Source organism: Lagenorhynchus albirostris, chromosome X (genome assembly GCF_949774975.1).
Source record: "Lagenorhynchus albirostris chromosome X, mLagAlb1.1, whole genome shotgun sequence".
Classification (NCBI taxonomy): Eukaryota; Metazoa; Chordata; class Mammalia; order Artiodactyla; family Delphinidae; genus Lagenorhynchus; species Lagenorhynchus albirostris.
This window is the reverse complement of record NC_083116.1, coordinates 1,588,414-1,603,574: the sequence shown is the minus strand read 5'-3', so window position 1 is coordinate 1,603,574 and position 15,161 is coordinate 1,588,414. Positions and strand designations below refer to the sequence as shown.

At 61.8% G+C, this 15,161-nt stretch overlaps 2 protein-coding genes across 10 annotated transcripts; both read right to left on the bottom strand.

Annotated features, from left to right (window-relative positions):
* Positions 1–928: 928 nt before the first annotated feature.
* On the bottom strand, positions 929–5,591 carry NAA10 (N-alpha-acetyltransferase 10, NatA catalytic subunit). Of its 5 annotated transcripts, none has more exons than XM_060138778.1 (8): positions 5,342–5,564; positions 4,765–4,863; positions 4,253–4,311; positions 3,317–3,362; positions 3,116–3,231; positions 2,731–3,021; positions 1,910–1,994; positions 929–1,263 (listed from the first exon to the last, which is right to left on the bottom strand). In XM_060138778.1, the coding sequence occupies exons 1-8, from the start codon at positions 5,360–5,362 to the stop codon at positions 1,027–1,029; spliced, it is 954 nt and encodes a 317-aa protein (XP_059994761.1). In that variant the 5' UTR covers positions 5,363–5,564; the 3' UTR covers positions 929–1,026. The 5 variants fall into 5 exon arrangements, with proteins under 5 accessions (XP_059994761.1, XP_059994762.1, XP_059994763.1 ...); XM_060138779.1 differs by having other exon boundaries at positions 2,731–3,018; XM_060138780.1 differs by having other exon boundaries at positions 2,731–2,779; positions 3,117–3,231; positions 5,342–5,556.
* A 255-nt stretch (positions 5,592–5,846) lies between these two features.
* RENBP (renin binding protein) lies at positions 5,847–13,061 on the bottom strand. 5 transcript variants are annotated; one of them, XM_060138775.1, is made up of 11 exons: positions 12,979–13,061; positions 12,597–12,706; positions 12,408–12,483; positions 12,240–12,315; positions 11,877–12,049; positions 10,359–10,583; positions 9,594–9,675; positions 9,103–9,278; positions 8,416–8,547; positions 6,099–6,186; positions 5,847–6,010 (listed from the first exon to the last, which is right to left on the bottom strand). In XM_060138775.1, exons 2-11 carry the CDS (start codon positions 12,701–12,703, stop codon positions 5,865–5,867), a joined length of 1,281 nt encoding a protein of 426 aa, XP_059994758.1. In that variant the 5' UTR covers positions 12,704–12,706; positions 12,979–13,061; the 3' UTR covers positions 5,847–5,864. The 5 variants fall into 5 exon arrangements, 4 of the variants coding, with proteins under 4 accessions (XP_059994758.1, XP_059994759.1, XP_059994756.1 ...); XM_060138776.1 differs by lacking the exon at positions 12,597–12,706 and having other exon boundaries at positions 12,979–13,014; XM_060138773.1 differs by lacking the exon at positions 12,979–13,061 and having other exon boundaries at positions 12,597–12,944.
* Between the last annotated feature and the right edge of the window lie 2,100 nt (positions 13,062–15,161).

Below are 15,161 nucleotides of genomic sequence, written 5' to 3'. Positions count from 1 at the left end.
GAAAAACAGAGGGCTTACAGGCTGCATGAAATGACATTATGCATTCGTCAAAACTCACGGGAGTGTACAACGCAGAGGGAAATGTAACTGTGGACTGTAGTTAACAATGTATCAATCTTGGCTCAAACACATGTTAACACTTGATACAAAATATTAATAGGAGAGGCTTCCCGGGTGGCGCAGTGGTTGAGAGTCCGCCTGCCGATGCAGGGGACGCGGGTTCGTGTCCCGGTCCGGGAAGATCCCACATGCTGCGGAGCGGCTGGGCCCGTGAGCCATGGCCGCTGAGCCTGCGCGTCCGGAGCCTGTGCTCCGCGATGGGAGAGGCCACAGCAGTGAGAGGCCCGCGTACCGCAAAAAAAAAAAAAAAATTAATAGGGGAAACTGAGGGGGACGGGGGGCAGTCCACGGGAACTCTGTACTATCTGCTCACTTCTGTAAATGTAAAACCATGCTAGAAAGCAAGCCCACCGATTATTTTCAAATGAAGGCTTGGGTTAGGAAGTAGATTCAAGGGGTATCATGGTGATCGAACAGACAGGACTCGCTTTTGGTTTGCAGGGGAGGGAGGAATCAAGGACAGTTGCCAGGGCTCGAGCAACTGGGTAGCTGGTTGGGCCATTACCGAGATCAGACATTGGTAGAGAAGCTCAGCGAGCAGTTGGACTCAGGCATCTGGAACCTGGCAAGGCAGCGGCAGAGCAGGGCTCGGAAGAGGCTCCCAGAACTCCAGGGTTCCCTTCCCCCGGGACCCAAAGATGGCTCCAAGCTATCAGACATCTCCAAGGCCCCGACAAAGCTCTTCCCTTCTACTCGAGCTTGGCAGGAAGCACTGTGCCAAAAGGATGTGAGGTCCACATCCACAGGGATGCAGAAGAGCCAGAGAGGGGCATACACACACCCCCAAAAATGTGCACGCTCGCACAGGTAAACTCCCCAAGGCCACTGGGTGAAGTTTATTGTGAAACCTCTCGGGGTGAGGATGGGATGGGCAGGCCAGGGCAGGGAGAGAAGCATGTGCAGGCTCTAGGAGGCTGAGTCAGAGGCCTCTGAGCTGTCCTTGACATCGGTGCTCTCTGTGGTCTCGCTGACCTCACTGAGGTCTTTGCTGTCTCCACCGCTATCCTCCGCAGCCAGGCCCTTTTCCTCACGACTGGCCTCTCCCGAGCTCGGAAGCGAGTTGCCCTTGCCCTCCACCTTGTTCTCGATGGAGCCCAGCACCACGTGCCTGGCCTTCTCCTTCAGCTCCAGGTGCCGCCTCAGCTGCCACCAGGAGCCCGGGGAGAAACGGGAGTAAGGAGACAGCACCTAAGTCTCTAGACCACGAAGGCCCTCTCCTGCTGCCCGTGCCTTGTCCCTTGCTGGCGGCGGGGGGCAGGATGAGAGGCAGCAGAGCCAGGGCAGGAAACAGGACTGAGTCCGACTCCCAGCGGGGAGCCCTGGCACTGTCCCCTCTGGGCCTGTTTCCTGTCCTGTAAAGTGGAGGTGCTTACGGCTCCCTCACGAGGCTGCCGTGGAGCCCTCTGAACGGCCCGGGCCCCCGAGGAGCCTTGGGCAGAACCCTGACTTCTCTTCAGCCCGGTTTTGTCTGGCCCCTGAGCCTTGGAGGCCAGCCACAGCCGTCCCCAGGCCCCGCGTCTCTCAGCACGTCCAGGGGCCTCCTCCCTCTCCTCTCACAGCAGCCTCTGGGCAGGACGGGCTTCTTCCTCGGAGAATGGAATCTTGGGCCGATGGCCTTCGTTAAAGCCCTGCCGAGGTCCGGCTCCCCGCCTGCCAGCTACGGAAGCTGAGGTGAGGAGGGCCAGGACTCCCGGCCACGCAGCCTCCAACTGTCCCAGGCCACCCCTGCTCGCCTTGACTGGGGACCGCGGCCCTGGCCCCGCAGGACTCTTACCTGCAGGACTCTTACCTCATCGGCCATCTGGGTGAGATCCCGCTTCATCGCGTATGCGTCTTCTCCATCTGCATAGTATTTGGGCTCCACTTCGCTGATCCTGGGGGCAGCAGGTGGAGAGAAGGAGGGCAACCCAAATCGGGGGCAATTCTCCTCAGCCTTCTGGTATCATCTGCTAGTGGGGCAGGGTGTCATTGCCCCCCCAAGGACCCTTTGGGAGACATTTCCAACATGGTCTTCCCTCTGCTTTCTCCAACAGTAAGTAGCACCCAGCTCCTTTATTCCCCCCCCCCACTGGCATCCTGCCACTGCCCCTCGTCCCTAACCTGGCCACCAAGGATCTGTGTCTGTGGTTTCCTGTGAACTGAAGCCCTGAATTTGGCAGTCCCCTCCCCTCCCCTCCCCTCCCCGCCCTGCTCCCTGTCACTTCCTGGGCATGCATGGCTGGCTCGTATGCCTAACAATTGGAACCGGGGAGGGGTGCTGCGGCCTGGGCCTCTGTTCTTGGTGGTCGTTACCAGGCAGCGTGGCCCCTAGCCCGAGCAGCTCAGGGGCCAAGCCTGCGCTGGGCAGTGTGTATGCAGACCTGGGCACCCTGCCAGCCTTAAGACCCTAGAACTGTCAACCACCAGAGGCATTTGCATCCAGGCCAAAGATCCTGCCTCAAATACCCAGCCCGGAGGCCACTTCCCTTCCCAACAGTCCCTCCTCGTCCCCCACCAAGCTGAAGCTGACGCTGTCTCAGTGGGCCCTCCACGGACAGCCCATCTCAGCCACCTGGATAAGCCAGACCTGGGGACCATCCCACTCCATGAGAAAAATCTAGATCTACTTACTGAAAGTTGAGGGTGTTGGAATAGAGGTGCAGAGCGGCCCGGTTACTGCAGGGGAATAAGGCACTGCTGAGCTGTACAGACGAGGCCAGGCAGGGACAGCACGTCCAGGTCCTGCCCCTCCTCCCGGTCCCCCTCCCCACTAAGCCCACTTCCCGATCTTCTCCAAAAGCCAAGGCAGCCCAGGATCCACATCGAGGCAGTATCCCCGCTGGTGGTGGTGGGATGAATTGGGAGATTGGGATTGACATATATACACGAATATGTATAAAATAGATAACTGATAAGAACCTGCTGTATAAAAATAAATAAAATAAAATTCAAAAAAGACCCAACAAAACAGACAGTATCCCCCTACCCCCCCCCTTCCCTCGGCCCTGGCTTCCACCTCTTCCTGACATGCAGAGAGACGTATTTGGCATTGAAGTTCTCGATCATGGCTCGGGAGGCCTGGTCCATCAGCTTCTGAGCCAGGCCAAGGCGCCGGTGGGAACGCTTCACAGCCTGGTGGGAGAAAGGTGGGACCTCGGGGCGGCTCCAACTAACTTCCGCCCCCGCCCCCACCAGACCCTGGGTGGGCCCTACGCACCAGCGAGGTGATGTGTCCATGGGGCACGTCGTCCGGGTCCTCTTCCCTAGAGCAAGAAGAAAGGAGAGGGGCTAGGCGTGAACCCCAAAGTGCGTCCAGTCCCGGGACAGGGGAGAGCCAGGACTCTCCAAACCCCAGGCAGCAGCCAAAAGACATGTGCAGCATCAGTGGAATACTGTTCAGGGCTAAAACGAAAGGAGCTCTCGGGCTTCCCTGGTGGTGCAGTGGTTGAGAGTCCGCCTGCCGATGCAGGAGACACAGGTTCGTGCCCCGGTCCGGGAGGATCCCACGTGCCGCGAAGCGGCTGGGCCCGTGAGCCATGGCCGCTGAGCCTGCGCATCCGGAGCCTGTGCTCCGCAACGGGAGAGGCCACAGCAGTGAGAGGCCCGCGTACCGGAAAAAAAAAAAAAAAAAAAAAACTCTCAAGCCATGAAAAGATGTGGGGGGAGACTTCAATGCATATGACTTAAGTGAAAGGTGGTCTGAAATGGCTACACACTGTATGATTCTAATCATATGACCTTCTGGAGAAGGCGAAAGTATGGAGACAGTAAAGAGATCAGTGGTTCCCGGGGAGAGGGGAGGGAGGGAGGGAGGGAGGGCAGTGAAACTACTCTGTTTGATACTATAGTATCGGATACTTGTTATACCTTTGTCCATGGAGTGTAGAACTACTACTCAAAGAGTAAAACAATGTAACTATGGGTTTCTGCAATAATGTAACAGCATCGGTTCACCCATTGTAACAAATTTGCCACAAGATGTTAATGTGAGAGGAAACTGCACTAAACGAACAGTCTATTAATTAACAAAACGAAACAAACAAACCCAACCCAACCCAGGCAGCAGCCATCAGACGCGTGCGGTGTCGGTGTCCCTCCTCCCCCCACCCCCACGGCAGGCACCAGGCTTGTCCCTCCGTCCTTGGTGACTCACATTTTGGCCAGGACATACCCCACAATCTTCCCATTCTCATCCTCAGCGATGTAAGAGAGCTGGGTGACAGGGAGGAAAGAGAAGGCAGAAAACAAGTTCCTGTCAGAGCTGGAGGCGCCCTTATCGGACACCTGGCCCCAGCGCCTGCCTGTCGCTGTGTGCATGACAGACAGAAGCCCATCGGGCAGCGAGTTCAGTGACAGCTCCTGACCTCCAGGCCAAGTGGCTTGGTTTTCCCACATCACACCGTGCCCCCTTTCCTTAACCCAGAAGAAGTGGACAGACACAGGTGGGAATACTGCCCCTACCTTGGCCCTGTTCTTCGGCCCTCTTCAAGGCGCCTCTATCCATCTCCCGCCACCCCAGCCGGAAACACTCAGGGCCTCATTGACCCATGCGCCCCCCCGGACTCTTCACGACCTTGCGCGACCTCGCCGGCTCGTCCCAAGCCGACCCAGGGTGGAATTTCCTTGGCCTGGTTTCCCTCATCCCCAAATTCAACAGCTGCCCACCTGGGGCCAGGAAAGGCCATGGTAGAAATAATATTTCATCTGGTAGTTCTCGGGCAGGCACAGGAGGTTGCAGTGCTGCATGTTCATCAGGTCCTCTGGCTGCGGGAGAGGACGGCAGTGGAATGCAGTCAGGCTGGGGGCTGCGGTGACTAAGTAGGCCTCGGTCGTGTTAGAACCCTGCTCTGTCTACTCAGCGACCCCCGCCCCCCCACAGGGCTGGGCGGGCGCTGGGACTATCTGTCTCCGCACAGGCCTGGCCCACAGCCGCTGTGCAAAAACTGACTGTTCCAGGAATGAACGTTGAGCTCCAGGAAGCTCCCCGACACCATCCAACGGAAACCCGACATCCGGAAAGAAGGAGTTCGCAGCCCCGGCCCTGCGCCCCTGGCTCCCCCGGCCTCCTCTTCGGGTAGATCCAGCCCCACGGGGACGTGGCCTTCACTTTTCCGCGCCGGGCGGCCGAGGGCGCCCAGGGCGGCTAGCCCGGTGATCGGCCGGGCCCATCGGGAGCACGCGCACGCGGCCACCGGGCCCCGCTCCCACGCGGCGCGGACAGCCTCCGGCCCCGGCCCCTCACCCTTGCATTGCGGATGTTCATAACGGCGGCGGGGCTCGCGGCTCCCAGCGGGTCGTGAACGCGCAGTCAGCTGCCACCGCGCTCCGAAGCGACGCCGGGGCTGCCAGGCCGGGGCTGGGGCTGGGGCTGGGGCCGGGGCTGGGGCTGGGGCTGGATCTGGATCTGGATCTGGATCTGGGTCCAGGATCGCGGGGACGGCGGCGGAAGAGGAGGCGCGCGCCGGGCCCGGCCACCGGCCGGAAGTGCGCGCCGCCGAGCCCGCCCGCCGGGCCCGCCCTCCCGGCCGCTCGGCCATGCGCAGGGAGGGCCAAGGGCGGGGTGGGGCCGCTCCGCGGGGCGGGCCGGGCCAATGGCCGGGCGGGCCCCGGCGCGGGGCGGGCCTGTTGGCAGGGTGGGAGGGTCCAGCGCGCGGGGCGGGTCACTGGCAGGGCGAGCAGGTGCCCTCCAGCCGAAGGCGGCGGTTGGTCCCCCACCCGACACCCCACAGACGCTCACACACACGGGCAGTGGAGCAGGCTTGGCTTTATTCTGCGCCTCGGCGGGCGGGGTCGGCGGGCGGAGACCGGGCGCTGAGGGCCGGGGCCGGGGCCGAGGCCGGGGCGAGGCGGCTCAGCAGGTCACTCAGCATCTCCTCGCACATGGCGAGGCACCGCGGCACGTGGAAGCAGCCTGCGGGGAGAGGCGGGACGGCGGGTTGGGAGGGCCGTGGGCAGCCGAGTGCCCCGAGCCCCTGGGCCCCGCTCTTTCCCCCACTCACCTTTGAAAGGACCCCCCTTGATGGTGAGGGCGATCTTCCCTTCTCGGTTCAGGTAGCCAAACCATTCCCCGTACTCGGGATCGCGAAACTGCAATAACAGTGAGGCAGTGACAGGCAGCGCCTGCAGGAACCGCCCAGATGCCACAGGCCTGGGAAAGGGGCGTTCACCGGTCCCACTAAACCGCTACCTGGGGTCAGAGCCCGGGCTGACCCCCGGCTCCAGAATCAGTGCTCTTAAATGAGGTCCCGCCTCCTGGACAAATATGAAAGCAAGGGGCTTTTCCTTTTCCTTTTTCTTGTGGGGGGGGTGGTGGAGTTTTGAGTCTGCAGCTAGTTACCCCACCTGGGGAAGGGGCCGCAGGCTGTGAGATGAAACCTTGCAAGATGGAATTTAAAACAAAAACAAAAACAAAAACCCTGCTTCGGACTACTGAGCTTGCGCTCTAGAGCCCGTGTGCCACAAATACCGAAGCCCGCGCGCCTAGAGCCGGTGCTACCGACCGCAGTGAGAAGTCCGCGCGCAGCAACGAAGACCCAGCGCAGCCAAAAGTAAATAAATATAATTTAAAAAAATAACAATGTAAAAAGAAACGGAACCCTGAGGAAGTGCTGACCTGCCATGTAACTTTGTAACAAGTTATTCCTTTGGAGCTCCTGTTCCCTGCTTCAGAGGACTGTCTTGCCGTGGATGAGATTGTAGATAGCGCTACATTGTAGATATCCCGTACAGAGGTCTGACTTCTCCCTTGCTCACCACAGGTCCCAAACACATCTCCCCCTCCCTCGGAGCCACCTGAAGCCTGCCCCTGCCCAGCAGCTCTGTTGACCCTTTCCAAATTCCTCGCTTCTCTCCTGCCCAATTCCTTCCAGATGCTCCAGGATAGACCTCAGAGCCCTGGCCTAGGCCCTTCCTCCCCAGATAGACCCCCGAGTGGAACCCCTTCTCAGAAGGACCATAGAAGAAATCAGTGACATTGAAGTCCACTACCAAAAATGTCTTTTTAAATGGGGACCTATGAGTAGGTGTATTCTTCATAGGGGGTAAAACTAGTTCTGTATCTGTTCGTTCTATCTTCCCAGTGATATTACCCATGTCCTTACTTATTATTCGACTACTGGATATGACACGGGAAGATAACAAAGGATTTGACTGTTTTCCTGTCCAGCCTTTCCATGGATGTCTGAATTTTTGCTTTCTGTATTGTTATGACGATTAGTGCATAGTGAATTACCTGTTGTTTATAACTTTTGTGATTGTTCAGTACAATCTCTCTTTCTTGAAAATGTATTCCTTAAATTTCACTTTATGCGGTTAAGAGCGATCACCTCGAACACATGTTCTCTATGAACGCATTCAATCTTAACATATATCGCCTCTGGTCTTGTGGCTCCCGTGTTTGGAAGCAGTGACGAGCGTGTGCAGTACTTGGAGATGCCTCTCTAACCACAGCATAACATGAACACATTTGGAATTTACTGGTGACAAAGTCGGACGCTGCTAATACTGTGGTTCACTGCTTTCATTCATGATGGACGTGAAAGCTGGATTTCAGTTAGAGGTTAGTGCAAATAACGGTGGAATTTTCTCTCAGGTTTCAAAGCCCACAGACCTCAGAATAAGACCCCCCTGTTGTAATGCCTCCCGTACTGGGGTTTACTAAAGGAGTGAGTCGCGGCTTTGGAAACACATCGGGAATCTTCCTTCGTTCCCCGTCAGGCTCATCGCTCTGCTCAGGCACTCGGGCCTCTGCGGGGGGCGGGGGGCTGGCTTCCTTCCTACCTCGCAGATGATTCTCTCTCCTTTGCTGGGCCTGCCTATGCCCTCTTCTCCTTTCCTTCTGTACTCCAAGGTTACCTTGCCTCACGTGGCCAGCCCACACCTCTCCCGCTCGACCACACTCTGACCCCTGAGCCGCTGCAGCCCCCACCCCGGGCCAGGCCCCCACTCACTAGCCAGGATGACAGCCACAGCCCGCTCTCCCTGCCTTCGCCTAGTGCCCTCTGGCCTCCCCTCCTGAAGCCCCAGCTTTTTTCCTTCCCACTAGCCCCCCAGTCCCCTGACCTTGCTTTATTTCCCAGAGCTCTCATCACCATCTGTGTTTGCTGGTTTACTTGTTTATGGTCGGTCCCACCAGCACCAAATGTGAGCTCCAGTGGGGCAGGGGCCACTCTCTTGACTGAACGGAGGGCACCAGGGCCGGGACTTCCGGGAACTCTCAGACCTACTGAGGGAACACGTCCGGCGAGGGGGGGAAGGAGGGGGTGTGCCGTGCCTGCGGTCTCCTCCACACCGCTGAGGCCAGGAAGCAGCACTTACCTGGCGGAAAGTGTACTCGGCCACCTGGTAGAAGATGTTCAGCAAGGCGGAGTCCCCGCTCTCACTGTAGCCCATGAGGAAGGCGATCATGGCTTCGCTGTGCGGCCACCAGAGCTTCATGGCCCACTCCAGCTGAGAGCAGAGCGGAGGCAGGCATCTGAGAGCCCTGGACCCCACTCCACCACCCCTGTCAGCAGGAGAGTCACCCCCATCTTTCGGGCCCTGGCTCAGACTCCATCTGGCCCAAGCTCTTGGAGCTTAACCACGGGACGAACGCCTCTGGGGGCCTTAACCGCCCATCAGATCGCGACTAGCTTCCTGAGGCAGATGTAGCCCAAGCGGCCCCTCCCAAAGGGCAGGGCTGGGGTGGGCGCCCCTTGAGCCCTGGAATCGCAACCCCGGCTGCTCCCACTGCTGATGCCTTAGGGTCACTCAGAGAGCCTTTCCAAGATGAAGGGCCATGTGTCTCCGCGTGGGCATGGCCTGCGCTCCCTCACGGCCTCCCTGTGCATGTGAGCTTGAGGGCCACCGGCACAGGAGTCGAGCTTCCCACTGGGGTCACACCAGGCAGGTTCACTCCTCTGAGCCCCGGGTCCCCCTCTCTGAAATGGGTGATGACAACACGCACCTCCCTGGGCAGAAAGCCTTCGACAGGCTAGTACCATGTAGCCCTGGGTACATTCCCACCTGGGTGGGGCATAGGCCGTCAGCATCCTGGAAGTAGAAGAGACCTCCATGGTCGGGATCCCATCCAGAGCGGAAAGGCAACAATAGGAACTTGTTGATAACGTGGGCTCGAAGTTTGGGGTCACCTCTCCGGACGGCGTGACGGAGCAGGAACCAGCCAGCTTCCAGCGCGTGGCCTGGTGAGGGCTCGGGTAAGGTAGGCCGCGTGTCCTCCCCCAGGCGGGGGACTCAAGCGCTGTGCTGACCGCTGACTCCCTTCCTCTCTGCCCCACTGTGGGGCCTGCTTTGAGCCCCCCAGCCCTGCCGGTCTGCCCCAGAGTCACCCTCCTGCTGCTGACACGCCAGTGTGGGAGGCCCGTCCCTCCTCCCCTGCCTGGTCCTCGGTGCGCTGAGGGCGGAGGGAGGAGGGCACTCCCTGCATCTGGAGTCCAGAACCAAGGCTGAGCGCCCCCCTCCAACCGGGCCGCCCCCCAGCCCACCCCGCCCCTCACCTGGGTTCTGGTGTCTCCCCAGGCAGCCAGAAAGCCCCTCGCCATCCTCTGACACATTCTCCAGCACAGCCTGCCCACCCCTCTGCCGAGGGAGGAGTAGAAGGTAGCTTGGCCTTCAGCACCCCCTGACCCCCGCCCCATCATCCAACAAGAAAGACGCGCCCTCCCACGCCCCCTCCCTCCTGATCTGCAGGCTTGGGTGGCCTCACTCGGAGGGCCTTTGGAAGAGGAGCCGATTCACTCCCAAGGGTCTGGACCTGTCCTAACCCTTGCTTTGGGCCTGGGCCCCTGACGTGGGGAGCGTAAGGCACTGAGCGGAGGCTGAGACCGGGGGGACTGGGCTGTGCGGAGGCCTGGGACGAAGCTGAGTCCGGCCAGGCTTCCTGCTCCCTGTCCTAACCCTTGCTTTGGGCCTGGGCCCCTGACGTGGGGAGCGTAAGGCACTGAGCGGAGGCTGAGACCGGGGGGACTGGGCTGTGCGGAGGCCTGGGACGAAGCTGAGTCCGGCCAGGCTTCCTGCTCCCTGACCTGCCTGGGGCTCTGGCACCCACCCCGGCTCCCCCGGGGCCCTCCTTCCCTTCCCGAGGGTTCTGGGCCGCACCTCGCCCCATCTCCCCGTCTGTAAAGGGAGCCAGCGGCGCCCGGCTCCGGGGGTGGGTGCGGGCGGAGGAGGCGCCCCGGGGGTGGGGCGGAGGGGGTCGCCCTGCCCCCCAGCTCCCCAGGCCCTGTCTGGTGGCCGCCGTCCGCCCGCTGCCCTGCCCCCACCTGCACGTGCCGCAGAATCCTCCGAGCGCACCAGTCCCCCAGCTCCGCGTAGCTGCCCGCCAGCTCGTCGTCGGCCTCCCCGAGCTGCTCCACCAGGCTGAGAAGCATCATGGGCACCGCCATGGACTCCGCGGCCGGGGCCCCAGGGAGCTGGGGCCGGCCCAGCCCAGAGGGGTCCTCCCGCACCCAGTGCACGATCTGATCCATCATCTCCACCGCTTCGCTCTGGGGAGGGATGAGGGGAGGCCCAGGCTGAGGCTGCATCCCATCTAGTCTGGTACCCCAGGTGCCGACCTGCTGGGTCCCCAGCCCTGGGGTGGGAGAACCATGTGCTCCCAGCCACTCATAGGACACCTTCACCAAGGCCTACTCTGGGCCTGGCCCCGGGCTGGGGGCTAGGGCTCCCACTCTGGGGGCGTAGACCATTCCCAGACAGTGAGGTCACGTTTGAAAGCAAGAGGGGGCCCAGGGAGGAGGGAGCGGCCCTGTCCCGGCCAGGGCAGGGCACGGATTGATCCCTGTGAAACTGAGCAGGACCCTGCAGAGCCTTCTGGGGGGTAGAACCCCTGTGTCCCCCGCCTCTTGTCTGTAGAAAAGCTTTAGCCTCCAAGGCCTTCCCCGAGTTCCAAAGAGCAAATATAATCATAGAAGTGAGAAAATGCAGAAGCAGAGGAAAACAGATAAGCAACACAAAATAATAATAGTTTAGCCATAAGAGAGAGTCATGGACCTTTAGTTACTCCTCAGGGGCTATAGATCATACCCTGAGTCATATCCCTGAGTTGTTTTGCAGATACTAAGACCCCCACCGGGCGGAAGAAGGTAAGGGCGTGCTGACCACCGGCGTGTAGACCCCAGACCACTGGAACCAGAAGGCTGATGATGTTGACTCCCTCCCGAAATACCACCTGGTTACCTCACCACCAAGCAGTCAGAAGAACGTCCATAAGCTGATCAGGTATCCTGCCACCCCCTCCCTCACCTTGCCTTCAAAAGCCCTTCCCTGGTGGCGCAGTGGTTGAGAGTCCGCCTGCCGATGCAGGGGACACGGTTCGTGCCCCGGTCCGGGAAGATCCCACATGCCGTGGAGCGGCTGGGCCCGTGAGCCATGGCCACTGAGCCTGTGCGTCCGGAGCCTGTGCTCCGCAATGGGTGAGAGGACCGCGTACCGCAAAAAAAAAAAAAAAAAAAAAAAAAAAAGCCCTTCCCCGGAAGCCATCGGGGAGTTAGGGTCTTTTGAGCAAGACCTGCCCTTTCCCCTTGCTTGGAGGCTCGCAATGAACCCTGCACTTTCCTTCACCTGTATACGCACAGTGACAGTACAGTGCAACAAGCGGGGGGTGTCACCAGCAGCCCTGGGCTGTGGGGGCCCAGAGTAAGGACTGACGGTGACGACAGACCCGGCCCTGCACGCAGGACCCAGGGAGGGGCTCGCATGCTGAATGGGAATGCTCTGGCAGCCGTGCCCAGGACAGGCGAGGGCACGGAGACACGCAGGGCAGCCTTCCTCCCATGCACCTGGTACTGCGCGTCCCCTGTCACCCTCCACAGCTCATTCATGGCCATGGTGTAGAAACACTCGCTGAAGATGGTCCGCTGCACCTTGACCGGGCGGCCGTCCCTCGTCAGCACAAAGGCACACTTCTTTGCAGGAGGTGCCACTCGGGCATAACGCAGCAAAAATTCGCCACCTGCTGGTCGGGAAGGTGGCCTGCTAGAATTTGGGTGAGGATGCCACCGCCTCCCCCCTCCTCCCTACCTGCGAGCATACCGGGCCCTTTGCTGCTTCTAGACCCCTCTAAGAACTAGGCACCTAGGAGCACGCGTGCTACAGAGTGACTTGGAGCGGCCTCTGGGGAGATGGGGACCCGGAGGGGGCACCTGCTTTAGCCGCATTCAGAAGCTCAGGGCGGCGGAAGCGCTCAAGCTTGCGGTACAGGCGACAATACATCCACACCTGTGGGGGAGTGGAGGAAACACGGCCTAAGTCGGGAGCGGCCCAGTCCTCGGGGCCGGGATGACGGCAAGTCATGGGTACCCCTGTCGTACCTGCCTCCCCTGCAGCCAGACGTACTTGAGGTCGTCATACACCTGCCCGTCACGGCCAAGGCACGTGAAGAAGCCCCTGTGGGCCCCACGCAGCGTTAGCCGAGCCCAGCAGGCCTGAGTCAGCTGAGTGAGGTGGGGACTCAGCAGGGGCAGGGACCCCGCCCAGGGCCCGAGCAGGGCGAGGCGCACCCGTGCTCCTGGTCGTGGGAGTGCTCCAACCAGAAAGCCACCACGACATCCAGCTCGTGCTCCACCCGCTCCTTCCAGGCCTGCAGGGTCTCTCTCTCCTTCTCCATGTCCTGGGAAACTTGCACTTGGAGGCACGGCTCCCCCTCAGACCTCCCCATCTTTCCGGGTCCCAGCCTCCTCAGTGGGCCCCTTGGTGCCCCAGCTCACCCCAGGCTCGAGCGGACCCCAGGGCGGGGTCCCCCAGGCCCCCAGGCCTCGGGACCCAGCCCTGTGCGGGTCTGCCCTCCAGACCCAGACCCGCCCCAGGACTGACCCCGCCGCCCTGGGGCGCCTCCAGGACAAGCCCTCCCCCCCACCCCCTCCCGGGTCCCACACCACTGGCCTGCCACACTCGGAGACTCACGCTCGTCCCCCCCTCTCCTCCAGGAAGGCGCTCGGAGCCGAGCTGGTCGCGGTCGCGTGACTGTCACTCAGCTGACCCAGCCTAGCCCCACCCACCCCTCCTCCCCGGGGTTCTGCCCGGGCCTGGGGGCAGAGCCCGCAGCGGGGGCTGGGCTTGGCCGGCTTGCGACTCCACCCCGGCCTCCAGCTGCGCCCCGACTCTTGGCCCACCCCACCTTTGGGCGGCAGAGTCCCGCGGAGCCCCTCTGCTGGGCAGCCTCCGCTCAAGATCCTCCCGGTGGGAAGTGCTGGGTGAGCTGGCAGGAGGAAGGTCCGGGACGGGGGGGGGCGGGGGGGTCCAGCAGGGGGCTGGACAGGGCGGGGCGCGGGCCCAGGTGCAGCAGGAGAGAGCAGCTGGAACTTGCTGAACGCCTCGGCTCCTCTGACCTGGGCCCCACAGCGGGGCAAGTCCTCTCTGATGAACCAGCCCCTCAGCACCTGACCTGTTGGCCCCAGTGACGGCAGCTCAAAGGCCAGGCAAGAGGGGGCATCCTGGGCCCTCTCCGCCGTCACACCCCCGAGTTCTCCAGGTGTATCTTCTAGCACCAGTATCTGATTTTCACTTCACGGCTCTGTGACTGTCTGATTAGGTCAGGTGCTCTGAAGAAGGCTGGCCGAACTGTCACCTGCTTGCCCAGCCAACGGAAGAATTATGTGGAGGGGGCGTTCCAGGGACCCTGGGCTCCCAGTGGGGCTCAGGGAAGCTTGGCCTTTAGGGTCCGTCGCCCCGTCTTCCGGAAGGAGGGACAGCAGCCCAGGAGTGTCCTACAGCCCTGGGACAGGGGCCTGGCGCCCCTGCGGCTCCCGCAGCTGTGCGCTGGTCCCGACAGCACGGGGCACCGGCAGCTGCTGTGCCCCTCCACCCTCCGCCTTCCCTCGTGCCTGCGGAGGGGGGTCCCAGCCGTGGGCCCAGCTGCGCTGGTGTCAGCCGCCTGCCTGCGGATCCCCTGCCTTCCTGGCACTCTGTCTCCCTCATGCCTAGGCAAGGAGGAGCCTTGCTATGGGGAGGGTTCTAAGGTTCTTACGGGTGGCCCCCAGCCCTGGGTCCCAATCCCGAGGTGAGAGCCGGCGGCGTTCCCGTCCCTGTGCGGGGCTGGAGCCCAGTATTTTGAGACCGGTGCTGAAGACACCAGCAGCGTGGCCCTGGCCGTCCAGAGAGCCGTGCAAGTGAGCAGAGGGACGACGGGTGGGCGGCAGGAACCTGGCGCCCCTCCCCCCCACGCTGTGAGCATCCACAGAACTGCGTACCATGTGTCTGGCAGATCTGCACAGGCCCCTTCTTTCCCGAGTCCCCCAGGTGGGCCCCCCTCCCCCGGCTGCCCCGCATCCCCCCACCCCCCACCCCTGCACGTTCCTTCTCCTGCTCTAGCCTGAAGGACACGTGCCTGCCGCTCTCCCTGGGCCTCTGTCCCCGCCAACCTCCAAGAGCTGTGAGGCGCCTGGGCTCTGAGTCAGGTTAGAGTCGGTGTGGTGGAGGCCCGACAGGACCCCACACTCATGAGACCCCGCGCTTCCAGCGGAGGGAGTACCAGGGACAGGGGCGCACTCTGGGGGGCCTCTTGGGCGAGGCGCCGTTGGGCGTCCGCGGGTTAGAGAGGGAGGAGGTGGCTTTTGGTACCAGAGCGACTTGCCAAGAGCGGGGAATGAGGCAGGGCCCCCGGATCCCTGTCAGAGTGCGGGGCCCGCAGCGAGGTGCTCCCCTCTGCCCCGCGTGGCACCAAGGCTGTGCTGAGCCTCGGCCGCCTCACCCCGCGCTCTGCGGAGCTCCCGTCTGGTCCACGCTGAGGACGACCTCTGCCCGTCTTACCCTGGGTACGGCACCACCCTAGCGATAGCAGCCCACCCCAACAGTGCAACTGTCACAGTTGGTTCAACAGAAGCTCTGCTGCCCCCCCCTTGGGGGCCCTGGCCCGTGTGCAGGAAGGGCAGACAAGGAGTCACTCGGGCAACGCCCACTGAGCACCAGACGGGAGGAGCCACCCCTCGGTTGACGCCGGGCTCTCCTGCAGATCTGACATCCCGGGGGCTCTCCGGGGTCTGTGAGCGCTCAGTGGCAGGTGCTCGGCCCTGGCCAACCGTCCGAGGAGGGTGGCGGCTGGTGACCTGCCAGGCCTTGGACCCAGT